The sequence below is a fragment of the Artemia franciscana genome, chromosome 10, assembly GCF_032884065.1.
Source record: "Artemia franciscana chromosome 10, ASM3288406v1, whole genome shotgun sequence".
NCBI classification, from domain to species: Eukaryota; Metazoa; Arthropoda; class Branchiopoda; order Anostraca; family Artemiidae; genus Artemia; species Artemia franciscana.
The window spans coordinates 27,205,221-27,224,262 of record NC_088872.1 but is presented as its reverse complement, the minus strand read 5'-3'; the positions used below and the strand labels follow the sequence as shown (position 1 = coordinate 27,224,262).

Here is a 19,042-nt window from a genome sequence, read left to right as displayed (position 1 = left end):
CAGCTAGTCTCTTAGCAATGCTGTTTCAGGGTTCGGTTTGGTTCAACATCTGTAAGAGGGGAGGGGGTTCAATCAATCAATCAATCAATTTATTAATACTAAAGAAAACTATTACAAAAGTAAATCAATTAATAGGCCCAAGAAGCTATGCTTGTAATGGGCCACAAGACGAGGGGTTCCTACTTATTTATCACAGCAAGTTCAATCACAACCCTACTTGCTGGGAAGCAAGAGCTGGAATCATAGTTGTGCCTTTTATGGTCTTTGACCTCCTTTGAAGGGGGAATTTCAGAATTACATCATCAGCCTTACTAATAGGTGGGTTGGCAGAATTCATTCCCTCCCTTGAAACCCAATAACCTGTAAATCTTTTTATAAGCTTTTTCATCCCAGTTGAGATCTTATTTACGCCCCAGATGGATGGTCAACGTCAACACAAACAACCTTTAGCAATCTGCTATCCTTCATCCGTAAAATATGGCCTAGAGAACTTAAAATATCTTTCATTATAGCCTTAGAAAGCGAGATCGGGCGACACTTTTCGTATAGCTTATCAGTCAAACGAGTACTTTCAACTACTCTCATACAATACTCCTGAGAAGCATATTTCAAGTTTTCCTCAATCTTTTGAAACGTCCACGTTTCAGAGCCATACTTGACCACTTCCATTACCATTGCCTCCAAAACCGTAATTTTAGTTACCTGACGTGTCTCCATTTTTCCCAACTTTTTTCAATTGCGAAAAACCCCCTTCGGCTTGACTATTATACTTTAAACATCTTCACAACACCCACCATCTTTACTAACAATAATTAGCAAGGAAGTGAAGTTGTTCATTTGATACATTTTCTCATTATTTAATATCGCTTCTTTGCCCTCATTTATTTTTAGTCTAATTGACTTAGTCTTCTTAACGTTAATTTATAATCTTTTTTTGCATCCTTTAACTCTCAAAACCTTACAAAATTCACTTGTTCTGCTAACCTTTTAATGTAGGATACTCACATCATCTTCATAATCTAAGCCCAGTAGAGTTTTACATTCCCATTTGATGCCCTGTTCCTCCATAGCATTTTCTGTTACTTTAGGACAAAGTCCCTCAAAATAATCCGCATGAATGGTAATGAAACATTTTTTAAATGTTATCACTACCTGTAAGAGATTGAAAACATGTTCCATACGTTGTTTTTTTAGCCAATCTCAAATTTGAGGAATATTAGTAAAACAGTACAATGGGTGCTAATATTTTCGGTGGGGGTGTGGGAAACATGCCAACAAATTGTTGCTTCAGTGGTAAAAGAGTAGTTGATATATGTAATTTAAGTCGCTCTTTTACTGCAATGGTATAGAATTTTCACAGTTCTTCGGAAGACAATATGCGGAAATTTGACTATTGTCTCATGAAAATAAAACTGAGGTCATTGTTTTCAAACATAAGAGTAATACCCCTGTTCAAGGTTTGAATTCTGGTAATCAGATAGTTGAATTAGCTTCAAGTCTAACGTACCTAGGTCTCCCTATTGGTTGTGATGTGAAATCAGCATGTTTTTTATTAGTTGATGATTTATCGAGTAAAGTCCATAAGGCATGCGGAATGCTTACGTCTTCGGAAGTTTTTTGTAATTGTCATAAACGCGCAAAATTCCGTTTTTCCCTTGCTATGCCAAATTTTCGTGCTATTTCTCCTTTTTGATTTCTGCTACCGGATAAAAATAAATGTAAACTCTGGTTTTTTTTTAAGTTTCTTCTATGTTTGCCCCCTTGGAAAAGTAATTTAATGATAAGTGTAAAGTTCTGTATTCCTGATTTGGATAAACAGGAAAGAGTTGAAAAGTTTCGGCATAGTTTGGTTAAGGGAACGCCCTCTGATACATTCTTTATTAGTGTCTTTTTTCTTTCGTAGTGTTTAGCTTTAGTTTTTTTTTTGTATTTTTTCATTACTACACTTGTGATTTTTTATCTTTAAAATGGGCAATTAAACATATCAGTTCATTCAGTATGCAAAGCTAATTCCTGTAAAAGACGCCAGACTGACCAACCTTGACAAAAAAAAAGGAAAATCGAAAGAAAAAAAAATGGTCTAAATCAGTTAAAAAACTAGGAAAGCGAAAAGTAACATGAATATTTTGCAGTCGGGAAGAGAAATTATAGAAAAAAGGGAACAGACTATCTCCGTCTTGGCGATAAATGAAGATGCTTGAAATTTGAATATTTTTTTCAGTTTAACGTCCTTTCTTAAAAATGAACCTATTTTTAAAACATGTAACTCTGCCAGACAAAATCTCTCGGTGAATCAGTTTTGTTTAATTCCCAAAGCAAAGGTTATAGTTGATGCCAATAAAAGGATTATTTCTGGTCAGAAACGTATTCTATTTGAATAAATGTAACATGGCCTCTTTCATGCTAAAAAGCCGGAAGTTTTTACGGGCATGGATGTTGGAGGAGCCATGGGCCCACTCTGGTCCTCCAGTCAATGCATTAATTTTTGCTTTTGACAGAAATCATAGGGTAGTTTCTTTGCAGGTGCTATGTATCCTAATATCATTTTGACAAATCGACTTCAACCGTCAGCAATGGTTGATGAGACAATTTGTGCAGCCTGTGATTTCAACAAACCTGGTGCTTCATGTCAGCGTGAAATGACATGGATGTGGAGGGGCGAGTTCAGTGAGTATATAGAAAATTCCCAAACAACCTTTGAGTAATATTTAAGGCTAGAAGCATACAGCTTAAGCACAGAAAATACTGCTATCTATGTATTGCAAATTGAAGTGCAAGAATAATACATAAACGACACTCGACCTCATTATAGGAAATAACTGCCATACTGATTTGGTAACCGAGACACTAATTATCGTAAAATAATTATAAGTAATTTAGTAGTGATGGTATATTCGATATCTGGCCATGGCTATTGGTTTGAATTTTCCTTGGCACCAGGCCGCTGAAAACTTTGGGCCTAATATGCCACTAGTCAACCCTTTGCCTAGGTTTTTGTCCTAGAACTTTGCCCGGTGGATTTCCTTTTAAAGACTGAAAGAGACGAGTTTATAGGAACAATCTCCTTCAGTAGACACTTCAAAATGGTGGTAAATGTCTTACAGAGATAATCTTGTAGTAATCGTAGTGGGGTTTCTCCTCTTGTAGATGATCCAACTGTACCGTTCTTCTGTGAATTAGTTGTAGTGACACAGCAAACAGTGGTAGAATTAGAGATAGATCGTTGGACAAAGGGTGGTTGATGTACTTGTAGAAAAGAGCCATTGAGCCTACATAAAAACCCAAATTGAGTTTGTAAAGGTGCTATTAAGATGAGTCATTTTGTGAACATGCCTTAATAAATGTATAAATGGCCGTAGTGATACGATAGGTAAAAAATTATAAACTCAAATTAATGTCATTATTATTAATTTTTTTTACGACAAAGAAAAAACCGTTCACGGTATGGACTGTCTGCCGGACTCCCCCTGATGACGCAAGTTTTCTATATAAAATTTGTATTATTTGCTACAAAGAGCTCGAGTCTATTTTTTCATTCGTACACTGGTCTCTGCTATGTTTGTCAGACATGTTGAGTAGGGTTGGGTGTAGAGTTGGCTTAAGTATGCTTGTGTATATAGTTTTTCCTTTATCACCGTCTGCTCTACTTCCACCGATGGTAATTGTTTTGTTTGTATAGTGGGCCTTCTTAATTTGGAGATAGAATTGCCTCCCTATAAGTAGGAGGGAGTGGGCTCGTCTTTGACAGATGGCTTTTTTATTGCAAGTTGCCATTACTTGTTACGAATATCGTCAACCTAACTGTATATTTTGCATACTGGGTTTTGTTGTGCCTGCCACATGTGGATCACAATCCACATGTGGCTTCATTGTATATTTGACTTTTTTATGTTTATCTCCAAAAATTTCTCGCGTAACAAAGTTATGCTATTCCATTTTGTTTTTAAGAGAAGTAAAGTTACAATGAGTATGTTTGCTTCATCAAATTTATCGGTAGGCCATCGTAGATCAGTGATTGAGGTGCGTAACAGCATAGCAGATGTATTTGACACTTACTGGTTCGATGGCTAGTTTTTTTCTAGCAAACTTTCATTACTGGAAATCCGAAAATTTGTACTTAACGTATAATATGCACGTTTAAATTTAAAAGCTCACTAATCTTAGTGGTTATGATAGGATTTTCTCATAGCCTAAATAGTTTTTCCATCTTAGAATGGAAGAAAGTTAGTAACATTTAACGTTATCTTTCGGGTTTATCTGTGTATGTACATGTGTGTGTGCGTGTGCGTATGCTTTCCCACATACCTGTTTTTATCTGTTTCTAAAGGTATTTCGGTGTCCTTCTCTTCAAATTCCTCTATCTTGATTTTTTACTTTTTATCCAGACGTATGATCGTACTTGTGCTATCTAGTTCCCTAGCGTGACGTAAATTTAATGCATAAGGTGTTTTTTTTCTTCTTTGAGTTTTAAATTTCAGTGATGACAGGTTTTTCATATCAAATTTATACAACCTTATAGCAATATATTGTATACGAATAATTAATAATGCTATATATATATATATATATATATATATATATATATATATATATATTTAATATGGTTTACAGCTACGTCTACCAGTAAAATTTAAATTCGGGCATTTAAAAATTTTTGATGGTAATCATTTTTTTTTATGTCTTTATATTTTTGTTAAGAGGTCCTAGGTTGTATGTCTAGACATAACTACCCTACTCCTGGACTGTATGTCTGGACAGACGTTGACGTCTGGTCAGATTCGTGAACATGCATGAAGAGTTGACATGAAGACAGGGTTGTGAATATCAATTTATTAGAGAACGTCTATTCTTTCGGTTTAAATGTTAAACTTTCAGTCGACACAAAATTTAGTATAGATCGTCCATTCTTGCATTTCAAATGTAAAACTTTCCAGTGCCAGCAACAAGAGGAGAGTATCAGCGCATTCAACAGCAGCTAGAAATGGAGCGATTCCCTGCTGTTATTCCAGGTGGGCCTGTCCGAGCTTATCACGAGCTTACAAAAGAAGAACAAGCTGCTTTTGAGAAGAAAAGATTAACTGAGTACTGTCGAAAAGCATACAAAAAGGTTCATGTTACTAGAATGGAAGAGCGGAAACAAACTATATGCCAGAAAGAAAACAGTTTCTATGTTGATACGGTTAGAGCATTTCGGGATCGAAGATATGAATACAAAGGCCTTTCTAAAGTAAGATTTTATATTATTTAACCTTAAAGTATCTAATGCTTTTAATTGTTATATCTAAAATGTTTAAAATTCGTTTTGCAGACTCAATTGGGATACTTTGTTTTAAAACTCTTGTCTAAATCTTAGTTTTTTTTTATGTATTTATTATTTTATTAGAAATGGAAGATTGACTTGTCCCTGGGTTTCACAAAAAATGAATAAAGAAAAATGCTTTTAACAATTTTATATAAAACTAATTCTACCCAGTTGATCATTTTTCCCTGTTGGACCTCGCTGCCCTATTCAGTTTCAACCACACTCTTAATATCACCTCATACCTCAGTGTGACGCACAACATTTCAGTGTGTTGTGCGACTAGGAGACTAAAAAAAACAGACGTACAAAGAAGAAAATCGCATGCCCTTTTTTTACCAAAATATGATTCTTTGATATATTTGCCTTTTGACACGCACCTCCTATTCTTTACGGTTCTCCTTTATTTCACTTGTTTCCAACCTTTTTTTATTGTATATATTCTCTCATTTTCATTTTTCTGTTTCCTCTTCTGCACTATATTTGACATATTTGGCCAATATTTGTAAAAGTTACTTTCGAAATAAACGATTGTCTTATGTATACTCATTTAAAAGTTAGCAAGAAGTGATGTAATTGTAAATATGTTGGGGGTTACCTGCAGTCTACTGTTCACATTTGCACTGAAACATTTGTTGCATATTGTCAGAATTAAATGGTCACAATTGAGCTACTCAGAAGGAAAATCGATAAACTCCGCTTTTTAGATCTTGTGAGATTTTACAGAAAGAGCAGTTAATTCAGTCTCTAGAGTTGAGAAGGGAATTTTGTTTAATTTATAAAGAAGATGACTCAAAACATTATTGCGGTCGAATAATAATCAATTACAGGAACCCTCTCTACTACCCTCGCATTCTTGCATGTAATAGTCTTAACACAATATTCACAATCAAGCCCACAACTCAGCAGGAAACTTTTTGAATATCGTTTCTCTTGTTCTTTTTTTTTTGTTCTAGTATTGGTACTATATTATAAAAACGAGCTGTTTGTCATTTCTCTGTTGCTCTTTTTATTGAGATGAGTCAGTGTGGCAAACTTAGTATGTCATTAATGTTTGCTGAAGAGAGTTATAAACCATAAAGTTGCTATGATTAGTTTGAATTTTGTTTTGCAGACCGCTAAAAAGCAAGTTTCTGATGCAATAGCTAAAGGAGATGCAGGTGAAATCAAGTCTGCAAAAAATCGAGAAGTTCTCTACGATTCACTCCAATTGGCTCATAAATGTATTCTCAATTCCTTTTACGGCTATGTTATGAGAAAGGGGTAAATTGATAAACTTTATTTAATTAATATCTCCCTAACTTTACAGTAGATTACTCGAATCTTCCACAATAAGGTTATTATACAATGGTTCAATTGAATTTCTCCTGTATCTCTATTGAGTGTAGACTACATAGAAAATGCTGTTTTGTGTCGACAGCCTCCCTAGAAGACCACTTTAGGTATTTGTCCAAAGAGCTCGGTATTTCTTTACTGTTGTTTTTCGTTGTATTATTTAGATATTAATGTTTGGAACTTATTTATAAAAAAAGAAGAAGCAAGAGGAGACAAATAACTGCTTACTATGCGAAAAAGTTATTTATCTTGTTCAAGGTGGTGGACTGTAATTCTATATTGGGCTTTCTGTGCAAACTGCTGCAATTTTCATTTCAACCTATTGCTATTTTCGAGAGGCTTCAGTTTTTTTGTCGAAATTTCCATAAATCTGTTTTCACAGTAAACTTATAGTGCTAAGGCTATTCGAAATAATAGTTACCACACCTGAATCAGCTTTAAGCGGCGCTTCATCCTCACTTGACATCTATTTTTAACCGCGTTTTTAAATTTTCGGCTACTATGGGCTAAAGTTCGTTCTTTACTAGGCTTTGGTGGGCACCGCAGCCATGATTAGCATAGTCTCTCCAATCTCAACCCTTATCACCATTAATTCTTTTTTCTCCGTATTTTGAGAAGAAAACAACGACAGTCGAAAGAAAAACGCTAAGAGACAAATCGCTCTTTTGTGAGTGACCTCAGCTATTGCATAGACTATGATGGGTGCAGACTAGAAACCATCGGAATAGATGATAAGTTCAAGCTATCGAAAATATGTCGATTTACTCCATAAAATTCTCAGTTTAATTTGCATTCATTTTTGGAGTAAGTTTTTCAGGAAAAAGTATTGTTCTCTAAGTTGGTTTCGTTGCTTTTTTTTCAATAACGTTTGTTGGGGTTTTGCAGTACATAGTACTATTTTCTACGTCGGTCCAGTGAATTAGTATTCTAAGAGAAGTGATAAAGACTATTTATCAAGTCAATAAGCCGTATTCCCGAATGAAAATAAGCCAGACCTAACTGAAAAAAGAATCAACACTGCCAACCAAATCTTAAGTAGTCACAGTAGGTCTTTCTTCAAATGGTCATTATCGAAGTTTATTGAATCTTGCTGTTAGTGTTAGGAAGGAAGCCTTAGGCAAAAGATCAACCTTATTCCTTAAGTTAAAGAAAACACTAATATTCTGCTTCTGAATGGCTAAAAATTACTGAAAAATCCACTAATTTTGGTTAGATACGTGTCAGGATAGTATTTTTTATTTAACTTAGTACAGAAAGAAATGTGAATTGTTTACTATACTCTTGCTAAAAAATTATTTAACTTTGAGGCAAAGGAGTATGTGTATATACAGTGTTGATAGACACAAAATTTATGCAAGTTTTAATACCGTTGCTTCTGCAACTAGATGAATTATAGAAGAATTCTTTTGTGTTTACTTCAGTATACTTCAATATTAACTGCATTATTACCTAATCGTAGTTATTTACCATCTAATCACTATTTCTATATATATATATATATATATATATATATATATATATATATATATATATATATATATATATATATATATATATATATATATATATATATATATTTCTTCCGATGTACCTCTTCGAAACAATAAAAAAGGCAAAGCTTATTTCCGGAGACTAACTCAGAATGTTCGAAGTCTTTCAAGTGAAAACGGGAATCAGGATGAGATTCAAATAATGGTGACTGACCATTAAGATGTAACGTCCACCCTACAAAAAAAATGATTCTACTTCTCCTTTACCATTTGGCATTATGCTATTAAAATTCAATATGAAGCTCAAAACAGTAGGGGTGCCATTCTTGGAATGAATATTCCCAATACGTAATTATGGGTCATAAGATAATTCTTTTACTAAGCTGCTTTTGCCAGAAGTCAACTTGAGCAAGAACTGCTTTTACCTGAAGTAAACTGAAGTCAGCTTGAAAGAACAAATGAACAAAAGATTCTAGTGGTCATAAAATTATTTCTCAAATGTAATATCAACAATATGAGATTTTTACATTTGACCTGTTTGGCCTTCAAAATATATTTGCTCCTGCTACAGGTTAAAGTTTAGTAAAGAAAATAATTGCATCTTAATCGAGGCTTCCGAGATGCTTGTTAATTTACAAGAACAAGCATCTCATGTTTGTGTTTTGTACGAACATGAAAGCTTGAAAGAGCTCTGAACCACTTTGAGTACAAAAACGTAGAATAGGCTCTACGCCATCCGGGGACTCTAGTTACATTAACTTGTAATTTTCTACCCCCCCCCCCACCAACCAAACCCTCTGGTGTGAACGGAGTGATTGCAAAAAGAACACCAACGCACGGAGTGGGATATGTCAGGATTCAAAACCCCTGCCATGTAATACTGACAATTTTGAAAGTTTGATTAAATAGTTTTATAAAATTATACGACACCATAATTTTATCAAAATATACTTTTTATTAGAGTTTTTTTCTAGTATTAAGCACATACATTCTAGTTACAACTAAATTACTCTACTTTTATTTTGGTCTGATATCCTAGCTAGGACCTAGTCGAACAATCGTTCTTTTTTTTTTCTCTAAATGTCTAAAGATCTGATGCTATTGATTACTTGATCTTCCTTATCTTTCATTTCTCATTTTAGTCTTAGTCTTCAAAATCGTAGGTTTCAAATTCAACAGAAGTCGAAAAAAGTTCTCTTTTGCTCTGTTGCCTGAAACCTAAAGACTTATTTAACTATATTTAGTGAGGTTATTGCAAATAAAATATCACCTCCTTGTACCATACCCAAGAGGACTTTGAGCTTGGGTTCTCTTATAATCTCAGGATTTGTGTGACTTTTATCTTAATAACTAATTTGGTACTGATGTTTAAAACCTATTTTGAAAAGGCCAGAATTTTTCTATTTTCAAGAGTGGAGATTGAAAAAATTTATGTTATTTTATATATATATATATATATATATATATATATATATATATATATATATATATATATATATATATATATATATACATATATATATATATATATATATATATATATATACACATATATATATATATATATATATATATATATATATATATATATATATATATATATATATATATATATATATGTACATATATATATATATATATATATATATGTATATACATATATATATATATATGTATATACATATATATATATATATATATATATATATATATATATATATATATATATATATATATATATATATATATATATATATATATATATATATATATATATATATATATATATATATATATATATATATATATATATATATATATATATATATATATATATATATATATATATATATATATATATATATAGCTATCATCAATTTATTGTGTGCAGTTGGAAAACTGGCGGCGTTATGGCTTGCCATTTTTATTGAATATCCAGCATTTTCTAGCCATTCAAGGGTTTGACTTCAAAAATGCAGTATAGTAACAAGGAATTATTGATATTTTAACAGTTACCTCAAAAGTTAGCACTGATATTTCCTTAGATTCAAGTGAATTGAAGATAAAGAGGGAGGCTGTTCTAAAATATTTAAGTGATAAGCGTGGAGGAAGATATGAGGCTAAGCTCCATCTTCAATAATATTTTCGCGCAACAAGCTAATACTTCTTAAAAAATAAATAACCTCACTGATTATCTAAGTAGATTAAGAACAGTTTAACATCTGTTTACATTATTAAACATAGTTACAAGATTTTGGAACCGTAGGAATGGCCATAGTAACTAATTTACAGCTAAAGTCTTGAGACTGATTTTCACGTGATTTAGCTCTTTTTTTTTATTATTTTTTTTCATATTGCTTAGTTGTGAAATTTCGACTTGTTTTCTTTTTTTTCTCTCTCTCTATGTTGGAGTTCCGCTTTGAAGTACAGGAAATATTTTTATTTTTTAAAGTATCATTGTGGATTTTTATTATCTGTCTGCTTCAGCCATCCAATTCTCTATTGTGTCTGTTTCTTCCATATTAAGCTTGTTTTGTAAGTTTGTCTATCCTTTATTTTTCCAAATATTTTCTATGTCAAGCTCGTCTGGTAAATTTTGTTATTCTATCAGGGCTCGCTGGCATAGCATGGAGATGGCTGGAATTGTATGCTACACCGGAGCCTCTATTATTCGCAAGGCAAGAGAACTAGTTGAGCAGATTGGTAGACCTTTGGAACTTGATACGGATGGTATTTGGTGTATTCTTCCTGCATCTTTTCCAGAAAACTATGTCATCAAAACATCAAATCCAAAAAAGTCAAAGATAACCATTTCTTATCCAGGAGCTATGCTAAATATAAGTCTGTAAGTCTTTTATTTATAAATAGATTTATATATAAATGAATAAATAAATCTTAAAAATAATGAAACTTAAATTGAATATGCAAATCAAGCTTGAAACAAAAAAAGATCACTACAAACACGAGTTTGGGTATTGCCTCCTTCTCTCACTTAAAGTCTTAAAAATACTGCGTAATTGGCAGTTTAGTGAAAACTAAATGTGTTTTGAACAGTCTTGGAAAGTACAAATAAAATCGAACTGACTATATGATATATAATGATATTAATTGTTGAAAGATCATCAGTTCAAGATTTATTTCGCTGTAATTTTATTTTCATTTTCAATGCTGTAATAACTGGAAAAGAAAACCTTTGCAATATAATTCGTTTTCAGTGAAGCGCCAATGAGGCAGTAGGCTTTAGACTTTTACAGTTAGGGAAGGGGGAAGTATCCAAACTCTTGTTTGTAGTGAAACTTTGTTTGTCTTGAACAGCGTTCTAAAGTACTAATAGAATTAAAATGAATATTTGATATATAATGATATTAATTACTGAAAGCTGATCAGGTTCAAAATTTAATTTATTGTAATTCTTATGTTTATTTTCAATGTTGTAATAAGTACAAAAGAAAATATTTGCAATACAATTCGTTTTCAGTAAAGTGCCAGTGATGCAGTAGATTTTAGACATTTACAGTGAGAGGAGGGGGGAAATACCCAAGCTCTTGTTTGCAGTGATTTTTGCTCGTTTCAAGCTTGATTTGTGTATTCAATTTAAGTTTCACTCGTTTTAAGATTTATTTACTCATTTATATTAGCACCTATTGTGTTTGTCTGCTAAGATTGTTTATTTAATTTCTGTTCGTTTTGGGTTTCGTTTATACTTCAATAGCAAAATATTTTGTTTGTTTTAAGCTTGATGTCCGTAATCAAATCAAGGTTTACTCGTCTTAAGATTTTTTTTATTCATTTATATTAGTACCTGTTGTATGTATTTTTGATATAGTTGTTTACTTAATTTCTGCTTGTTTAAGGTTTCATTTATTCTTTAGTAGTAATTCCTGGTCGTTTTGAGTTTGAGTTATTGTAGGATTTTATTTCTACTGATCTTAAATTTAACATGGCCTTTACTTTTCATAAAAAACTTCTTTTTCGGATTTTTTTTTTTTTTTTTTTTTAATTAATTTCTGTTCGTTTTTGATCGCCAAAGTTTGAATTGTTTCAAATTCACTATTTCCAAATAATTTTGTATTCCAAAATAAAACTATATTTGTTTAGAAACAGTCTTGGCAAGAACTAATAAAAATAAACTGAATATTTAATGTATAATAATATTAATTACTGAAAGCTTATCAGCCCAAGATTTTCTTTCACTGTAATTTTCATTTATTTTTTATTTTTTTTATTTTTAATGTTGTATAAATTACAGATGAAAATATTTTTAATACAACTCGTTTTAGTAAAGCGCCAAATACGCAGTAGACTTTATGCTTTTACCGTTAGAGAAACGGGCAGTAGCCAAATTCTTGTTTGTAGTGAAAACTATAGGTGTCTTGGAAAACCTCGGAAAGAATTAATAAAATTAAACTGAATTTCCATGATTTTTGTGATAAGATATCGTTAATTAGTTTTCTTCGAAAGGGGGGTAGCTATTGAGGGAGGGCCAGGGGCCAGCTCTCAACAACAAAAGACTACCCTGGTGGTGAGTAGCATGGAATTTCTTTTGTTAGTTTTTTTGGGGAAGTTGCCTTAAATTCCATATTTAGATATTTTCTCCGGTGGATAAAGGATAAAAGGCGAACCTCAAAGAGTCAGGCAACTAACTAAGACCATTATTAATATTATATTTCTTAAAATGAGACGTGATCGTCTCTTACTAGGTTGCTATCAACTGCTGCAACCCAAATTAGAAACAGGAAAAAGCCAAAGGTTTTTTCTTCTTGCAGTAGTAAGAGATGAACATCAATGAATCAGGCAGCTAAGTCCAGTGTAATTCTTCCATATTATATTTAATTTTAATATTTCATGTGCTAAGGGTTAGATTTAAACATTTAGTGTATCAACAAAATTATTATCATGTATTATATGAAATTTAAATCTCGAGAGTGTCTAATGGTGCAGATTTTTAGAGAGCTGTTTAATGGCTGATTTTAAAGGAAATTGCTATGTCTAGTGCCTTTTGTAATCAAAAGAATAATAGTTTATAAATAGAATCAATTTTTAGAAAAAATTGCATTTTCATGTACAAGCTTGATGATGGCACTCAAAGCACAGCATCAAGTACTGGAAATATGAAAGTATAAAAAAAGCAAATCAGAAGATACATGGTTTTACCGGCTTCTCAGATTGTTTTCTCGGACTGAGTCCACTATCAATCTCAGTGAATGCGAAATATTATCCCCTTGTGATGAAGACGCTATTAAGTATTTCAAATTCGAAAAAAATGTTGATAATATATATATATATATATATATATATATATATATATATATATATATATATATATATATATATATATATATATATATATATATATATATATATATATATATATATATATATATCGAGTTAATGAATATAGTGCCCCCATGTTGAATTATCATTTTATTTTACAATATGTAGGTGAAAGACCACTACACTAATAACCAGTACCATGAGTTGGTTGACCCTGAGAACTTGGGGTACGTAACGCGTGCTGAGAATTCAATTTTTTTCGAAGTAGACGGTCCTTATTTGGCCATGATTCTTCCTGCTTCTAAAGAAGAAGGGAAAAAGCTTAAGAAGCGGTATGCTGTTTTCAATTTTGATGGAAGTCTAGCTGAACTCAAGGGGTAATTATCTATACGCTTTGTATTTTAATTCTTTATTGGTTTTTTGTTTTGTATTTTGTAAAAGTGATGATTTTGTTGTGTTTGGTTCATCTTACTACTGCTTTGACTATCATTTTTAATGGATTCTTTCTTTTTCTTTTACTTTCATTTGTTACTGAAAGATATTACTTTGTCAATAACAATAGCCTTTGGTATGTCAGGATGTGGAAAAATATCTTCCAGAAGTAACTCTAAGAAAAGCATCTTTGAATTGTTCCAAATTGGGCTTCGAGACTTTCACAATTCCCAGACGAGCGAAATAGCATAGATAATTGGATGATGATACTAACCTTGATTCGAATTCTATCCAATCAGAAATGGTCTTATGCACTTCCTAAGAATTTTACAATTTTTATTGAATAATTATTTGAATTTTTTTTAATAATTTTGGCCTCACAAAAATCATTTTTGCATTCATCTAATTTGAAATATAGTTTGCTGTGCAGTCTTCTAACACAGAAAATTTCGTGCCAATTATACTATAAAGGAGTGCATTAGTTAAAAATTACTAGTTAGCATATGGCTCGTACAACCTATGCTTGCTGGAGGGGGTGGAACAAACGACAAATACCCACGTTTAGGTTGCAGTTTTTTCGGTTCTGCTGAGGAGGTGATTTTCAGGATTGGAGTACAGGTATACTGATATATATTATGCCTCTGTAGACCATTACAAGATGTTACCAATTGACACTAATATAATTTAAGGAATCCCTCTGTCGGCTTTTTAATTCTTTCATTTTTTTTTTCATTTTAGGTTTGAAGTGAAGCGACGTGGAGAGCTTCAATTAATTAAAATTTTTCAATCGTCTGTTTTTGAAGCCTTTTTGAAAGGTGATTCATTAGAAACCTGCTATGCTGCTGTTGCAAAAGTTGCCGATTATTGGTTGGATGTTCTTTATAGTCGTGCTGCTAATATGCCTGATTGCGAACTATTCGAGCTTATCTCTGAAAACAGGTGCCTTTATTCATTTATTCATTCGCATTCTGTTTTCTTTCATTATTTTTCCTTCAATAACTTGTTGTTGCTTGGTATTTGGTATACATTTAATTATTTTTTTCTATGAAAATAAAGCTCTCTTAGTTACTCTGCTTTAGAAGTGAATATTTGACGAGAAGATTGGAATGTTAAAATTGACTTTTTACTCAATGTTCGCTCAATAGTAATCTGAATATAACTAATTGTAATTATGTTGTTTAATCTATGTGTCTCACCACCAAAATTTGTAAAATATATTGAATGTTACCACCTCCTTTTTTTTTCTTTTATCTCTTTTTTTAAAGCCATAAATCTTTCTTTTTCTTTCAGTTTATTTTTATAAAGGTTATCATTTCATCGGTTATACATGTCAAAAGGTTAATTTCGAAGTTCTGTTGGGATATTTATAATATCTGTTAAAAGTCAAGATATTTGCTGTTCACTTTTTTTTTCTTTGTTGTTATCCTTTCTTCTCCTGTGTCTAGATGTTCGGACAAAACCAATTATACTAGAAAATAGCAAAACAGTCGCAACATTTGTTTTATCAAATGCAAAGTCTCTTCGCTAGCTTTGCATTGTAAAGCATTTTTAATTGCTAGAGTATAAATGGGATAGTTTATTCCTTATTACCATAAGAAGAAAATCTTAAATAAAGAAGCGAAATAATGGATTTAATGAAATAATGACATTAGTCCTTTAAAAGTCTTATAAGAAATCTGTTATTTCGTTGCCTTGAATAACGAATTGGCCCAACTGATAAGGGAATCCAAAATTTAAGTTAATAAACTTAATTTTTGGTACAGGCGTAAATTTTAGTTTATTTAACTTGACAGTCAGTCTAAAGTTAAGAAATAATCATGCCGTATCGCATACAAATGGCAGGATCATGAAGTGAAAATAAATATTTCGTCATTTAACCCGTTAACAATAGATATCGTGGTTAAATGTTTATTGTAGCAAAAAATATAAAAATTTCTAATATATTTACAGTTTTCTTGGTTTGATACTATAAATATACGTAGATTTTATGAACATTTTGTGTAATATTGTGTTTGAACCTAGAACTCTCATGAAATGTCCTGTTAAGATTTGGAGCAGCTGTGGCTCATGGGTCACAGTTACGGAATAACTCATTCGACTAAATCGCTTGTTCTGTTTCAGGTTTTCCATGGTATTAACCCCAGAAATAATTTAATTCATACCAGGAAACGATAACAAGGATACCTAGGCTGTTTTACGCAGTCTTGTATGCATGAATTTCCTGTTTTCCATCATGTTTTACCTAATACTGAAGGATGTTCTGCGGTTATGGACCGTCCACGTAACGCTTGGTTTACGGATTTGAAGTCAAACCTTCACCAGCCTAGATACCTTTCACGTCGCTTGTTGCTTAGACTTAGGTCCTTCAACTCCTACAACTCAATAAGTTGACAGTGACAGTTGACCTTAAATTCGATTGGTCTTGAGCAAAAGGTCAAAGCTCATTCAGTAAAGTTTGATTACTTATCACCTACTTCTCCAGGGAGTAAGTAGTTCCCCAAAGAGTAAGTAGGCTTAACGGTTTCTCCAGGGAGAAACCGTTAAACCATTAACTGTTTCGTGTCGTCTCCCATCTCTTCTTGACTAGATTTGGTCGAACAAATTTCGTCCACCTATATTTACGCTGGTGAAAAGGGATTTAACCATCATTTTCTATCAAATTTTCTTCAAAACTGAATTTGAGCTCTCCTCAATGCAGGGATCAGGTTGTGTCCGGTTACTCAGAAAACACAACTAGGATTATAGATTCTACTTCCCACAAGCTTGGTCGGCTTTTGAGGTCCCCTTCAGGACGATGTCTTAATAATAAGAATTTGTGGCTCCCTCTTTCTCCCCCCCCCCCGTCAGAAGTTAAATTGGTTCCTGGCTCAATACGCAAGGTGACATCCATTTAAAATCAGCGGAAGCAGTAAGAAAATTTGTAACAGTTAAAGATCACAAATTGTCAACATGGGATATATTTCGTCGAGAGTTGGTATTTTAAAATGATTTGAATTAAGTTTTCGAAAGTTGGAGAAGTCTTGTGACAATTTCTTCGCTAAAGAGTTTGAAAAACGAGGAATTAATGTTGACTGCAGACAAGTGATCTCATTTGGATCGTAGGACTTGAATCAGAGTTGCAAGAAACTTTCTTATGGATACACAAAGTCAAAATTATAATATTTCAGAAACAATCTGAGTACGACCGTCACGATACGCTAACAGACTAATAGTCAACCCAGTTCTAAACAACCCAAATTGTAAGCAAACCCTTACTTGGGATGAAAAAAATGCTGACGCACATTAAGAATAAAATTGAGCATAATGATGAAAGAAATTACAATGATGGATGGTGTTAATAAGTATATTAGAGGATAAGTTCACTTATTCTCTTAGAATGGAATTAAAAGCCAATTCGGTTGTGAACAGAATCTACAGAGGAAAAAATAGGTTGAACGCCATCTACTGATAGAACAATACCCTTGAGTCTTTAATCGATGACACAGAATGCATAAACGCAACATCCGGTGCTTTTGGCTTAAGTGCTATCTAGTGTAATAGATATTACTCTATATCCCAAAAACGAAGACGAAATGAAAGAGTAGATATGACGTTTAAGGGATTTTTTTTCTTTTTTTTGTAAATCGTCAGTGTGTCGGTGAAGTTAGCTTATTGCTGGTTTTTATTTAAGAATTAACGACGCTTCTTGACTACTATGGTCCCTGCGTCGGCCCTGCGTCGGCCCTGCAGTGCATTCCTGCAGCGTGAACTTATTGCTGGTGGTAGGGAAGTCACAGGCATTTATGTACACAAGAGGTGAGAAAAGATGATTTTGCGGTTGAGTACCAGTTGCTTAAAGAGTCACGTACTTACATTAGTTTTGAGAATTTTTCTTGTTTTCTGTCTCCATTTGCCTTTATTTTACCATTTATTTTAGAGTTCAGCAGACTGCTTATTATAAATTTCTTTGTTTTTGGATGTTTTTTTTTTCTTTGTCATTCCTTGTTTTTGTTCTTAGGTCAATGTCTCGGAAGCTGGAAGACTATGGTGAACAAAAGTCAACTTCAATTAGTACTGCCAAACGTCTCGCAGAATTTCTTGGTGACCAAATGGTGAAAGATGCTGGGCTTAGTTGCCGATTTGTCATCTCCAGAAAACCTGATGGAGCTCCTGTAACAGAAAGAGCTATACCACTCGCTATCTTTCAGGTATTGTGCATCGATATCTTTCTTGTTGATTTAGGGTTCTAGTTAATCTAGCTTATAATAAATGGGATTTTGTATAAAGAATTCAGCATAAAAATCGCTCTTTTAAAAATGGAAAGAAGAAAATTTTTCCATGAGGGAACCTGTTGCCAATGAAAAAGTTTGGAAGTATAGGGAGACAAGTCTTTAAACACTGAAGACCACGATAATGATATCGGTCAAGTATTTTTCTAAAACACGGGTGCTTCAAAAGTCGAGGAAGATATTCTAGACGTTTTGAGATCTTCTGTCTGACGATAGTTTAAGGTACTTACCTGACTGACGAAAATAAAACTAGAATAAATTACAAAAAATAGTGCTTTTCATTCATCCACCTATGGCCAATCGATAAGCAGGTCGTCCCCGAATGGGGTTGGGAAAGATATCATAAGGAAGGATTCAAGCAAAAAACAGCGAAACAGAAGCTCCCCATCCCCCTCCCCATTTTGCCAATGCTTTTTTCAACGTCATTGTCCTTTATCATCTGTGATGCATCGACCCATAAACAAACTTGCCTACAGTCCTAACATCCAGCTGACAATTACTCGTCAAAATTTAAACCTTTCTCCATTCCTCCCCTCTATCCAATCCAAAAATACCCTCATTCAAATCCACCAACTCCTTACATTTGTGCATAAAGTGCTCTAGATCCTCACTATCCTCGCACATCGAAAAAATACGGACCACTCCGTGATGTAAATCTCCCCAACTAGTTACATTTTCCCCCAAATTGCATAGAATTACCCCTTACTGAAATGACCAAACTTGTATCCTCCCAGTGAAGGTAAGCCCTACATTAAGTTGATATTCCTCTTTCCATGCCTGCTTGATCTGAACGTAGAAATGCTGCCGTGGTCTAAATTGTCTGTCATAGTTGTATCTCCTGCTCAACCTGTACTATCTGTACGCCTCTGAGCTTACTCCTCCTTGTGTGCCAATCCCTCAATCCCAAACTCCTGACATGCCACTACTGTTTAATATTTTCCTCA

The 19,042-nt window shown here is 33.0% G+C and overlaps 1 protein-coding gene across 1 annotated transcript in view; it reads left to right on the top strand.

Moving 5' to 3' along the window:
* The window catches only part of LOC136032005 (DNA polymerase epsilon catalytic subunit A-like), a 118,551-nt gene that overhangs the window by 52,859 nt on the left and 46,650 nt on the right, over nucleotides 1-19,042 (top strand). The window contains 7 exon segments of the mRNA XM_065712072.1: nucleotides 2,524-2,667; nucleotides 4,935-5,227; nucleotides 6,414-6,562; nucleotides 10,736-10,973; nucleotides 13,567-13,775; nucleotides 14,569-14,769; nucleotides 17,828-18,017. Of these exon segments, the coding sequence (XP_065568144.1) occupies nucleotides 2,524-2,667; nucleotides 4,935-5,227; nucleotides 6,414-6,562; nucleotides 10,736-10,973; nucleotides 13,567-13,775; nucleotides 14,569-14,769; nucleotides 17,828-18,017 (1,424 nt within the window).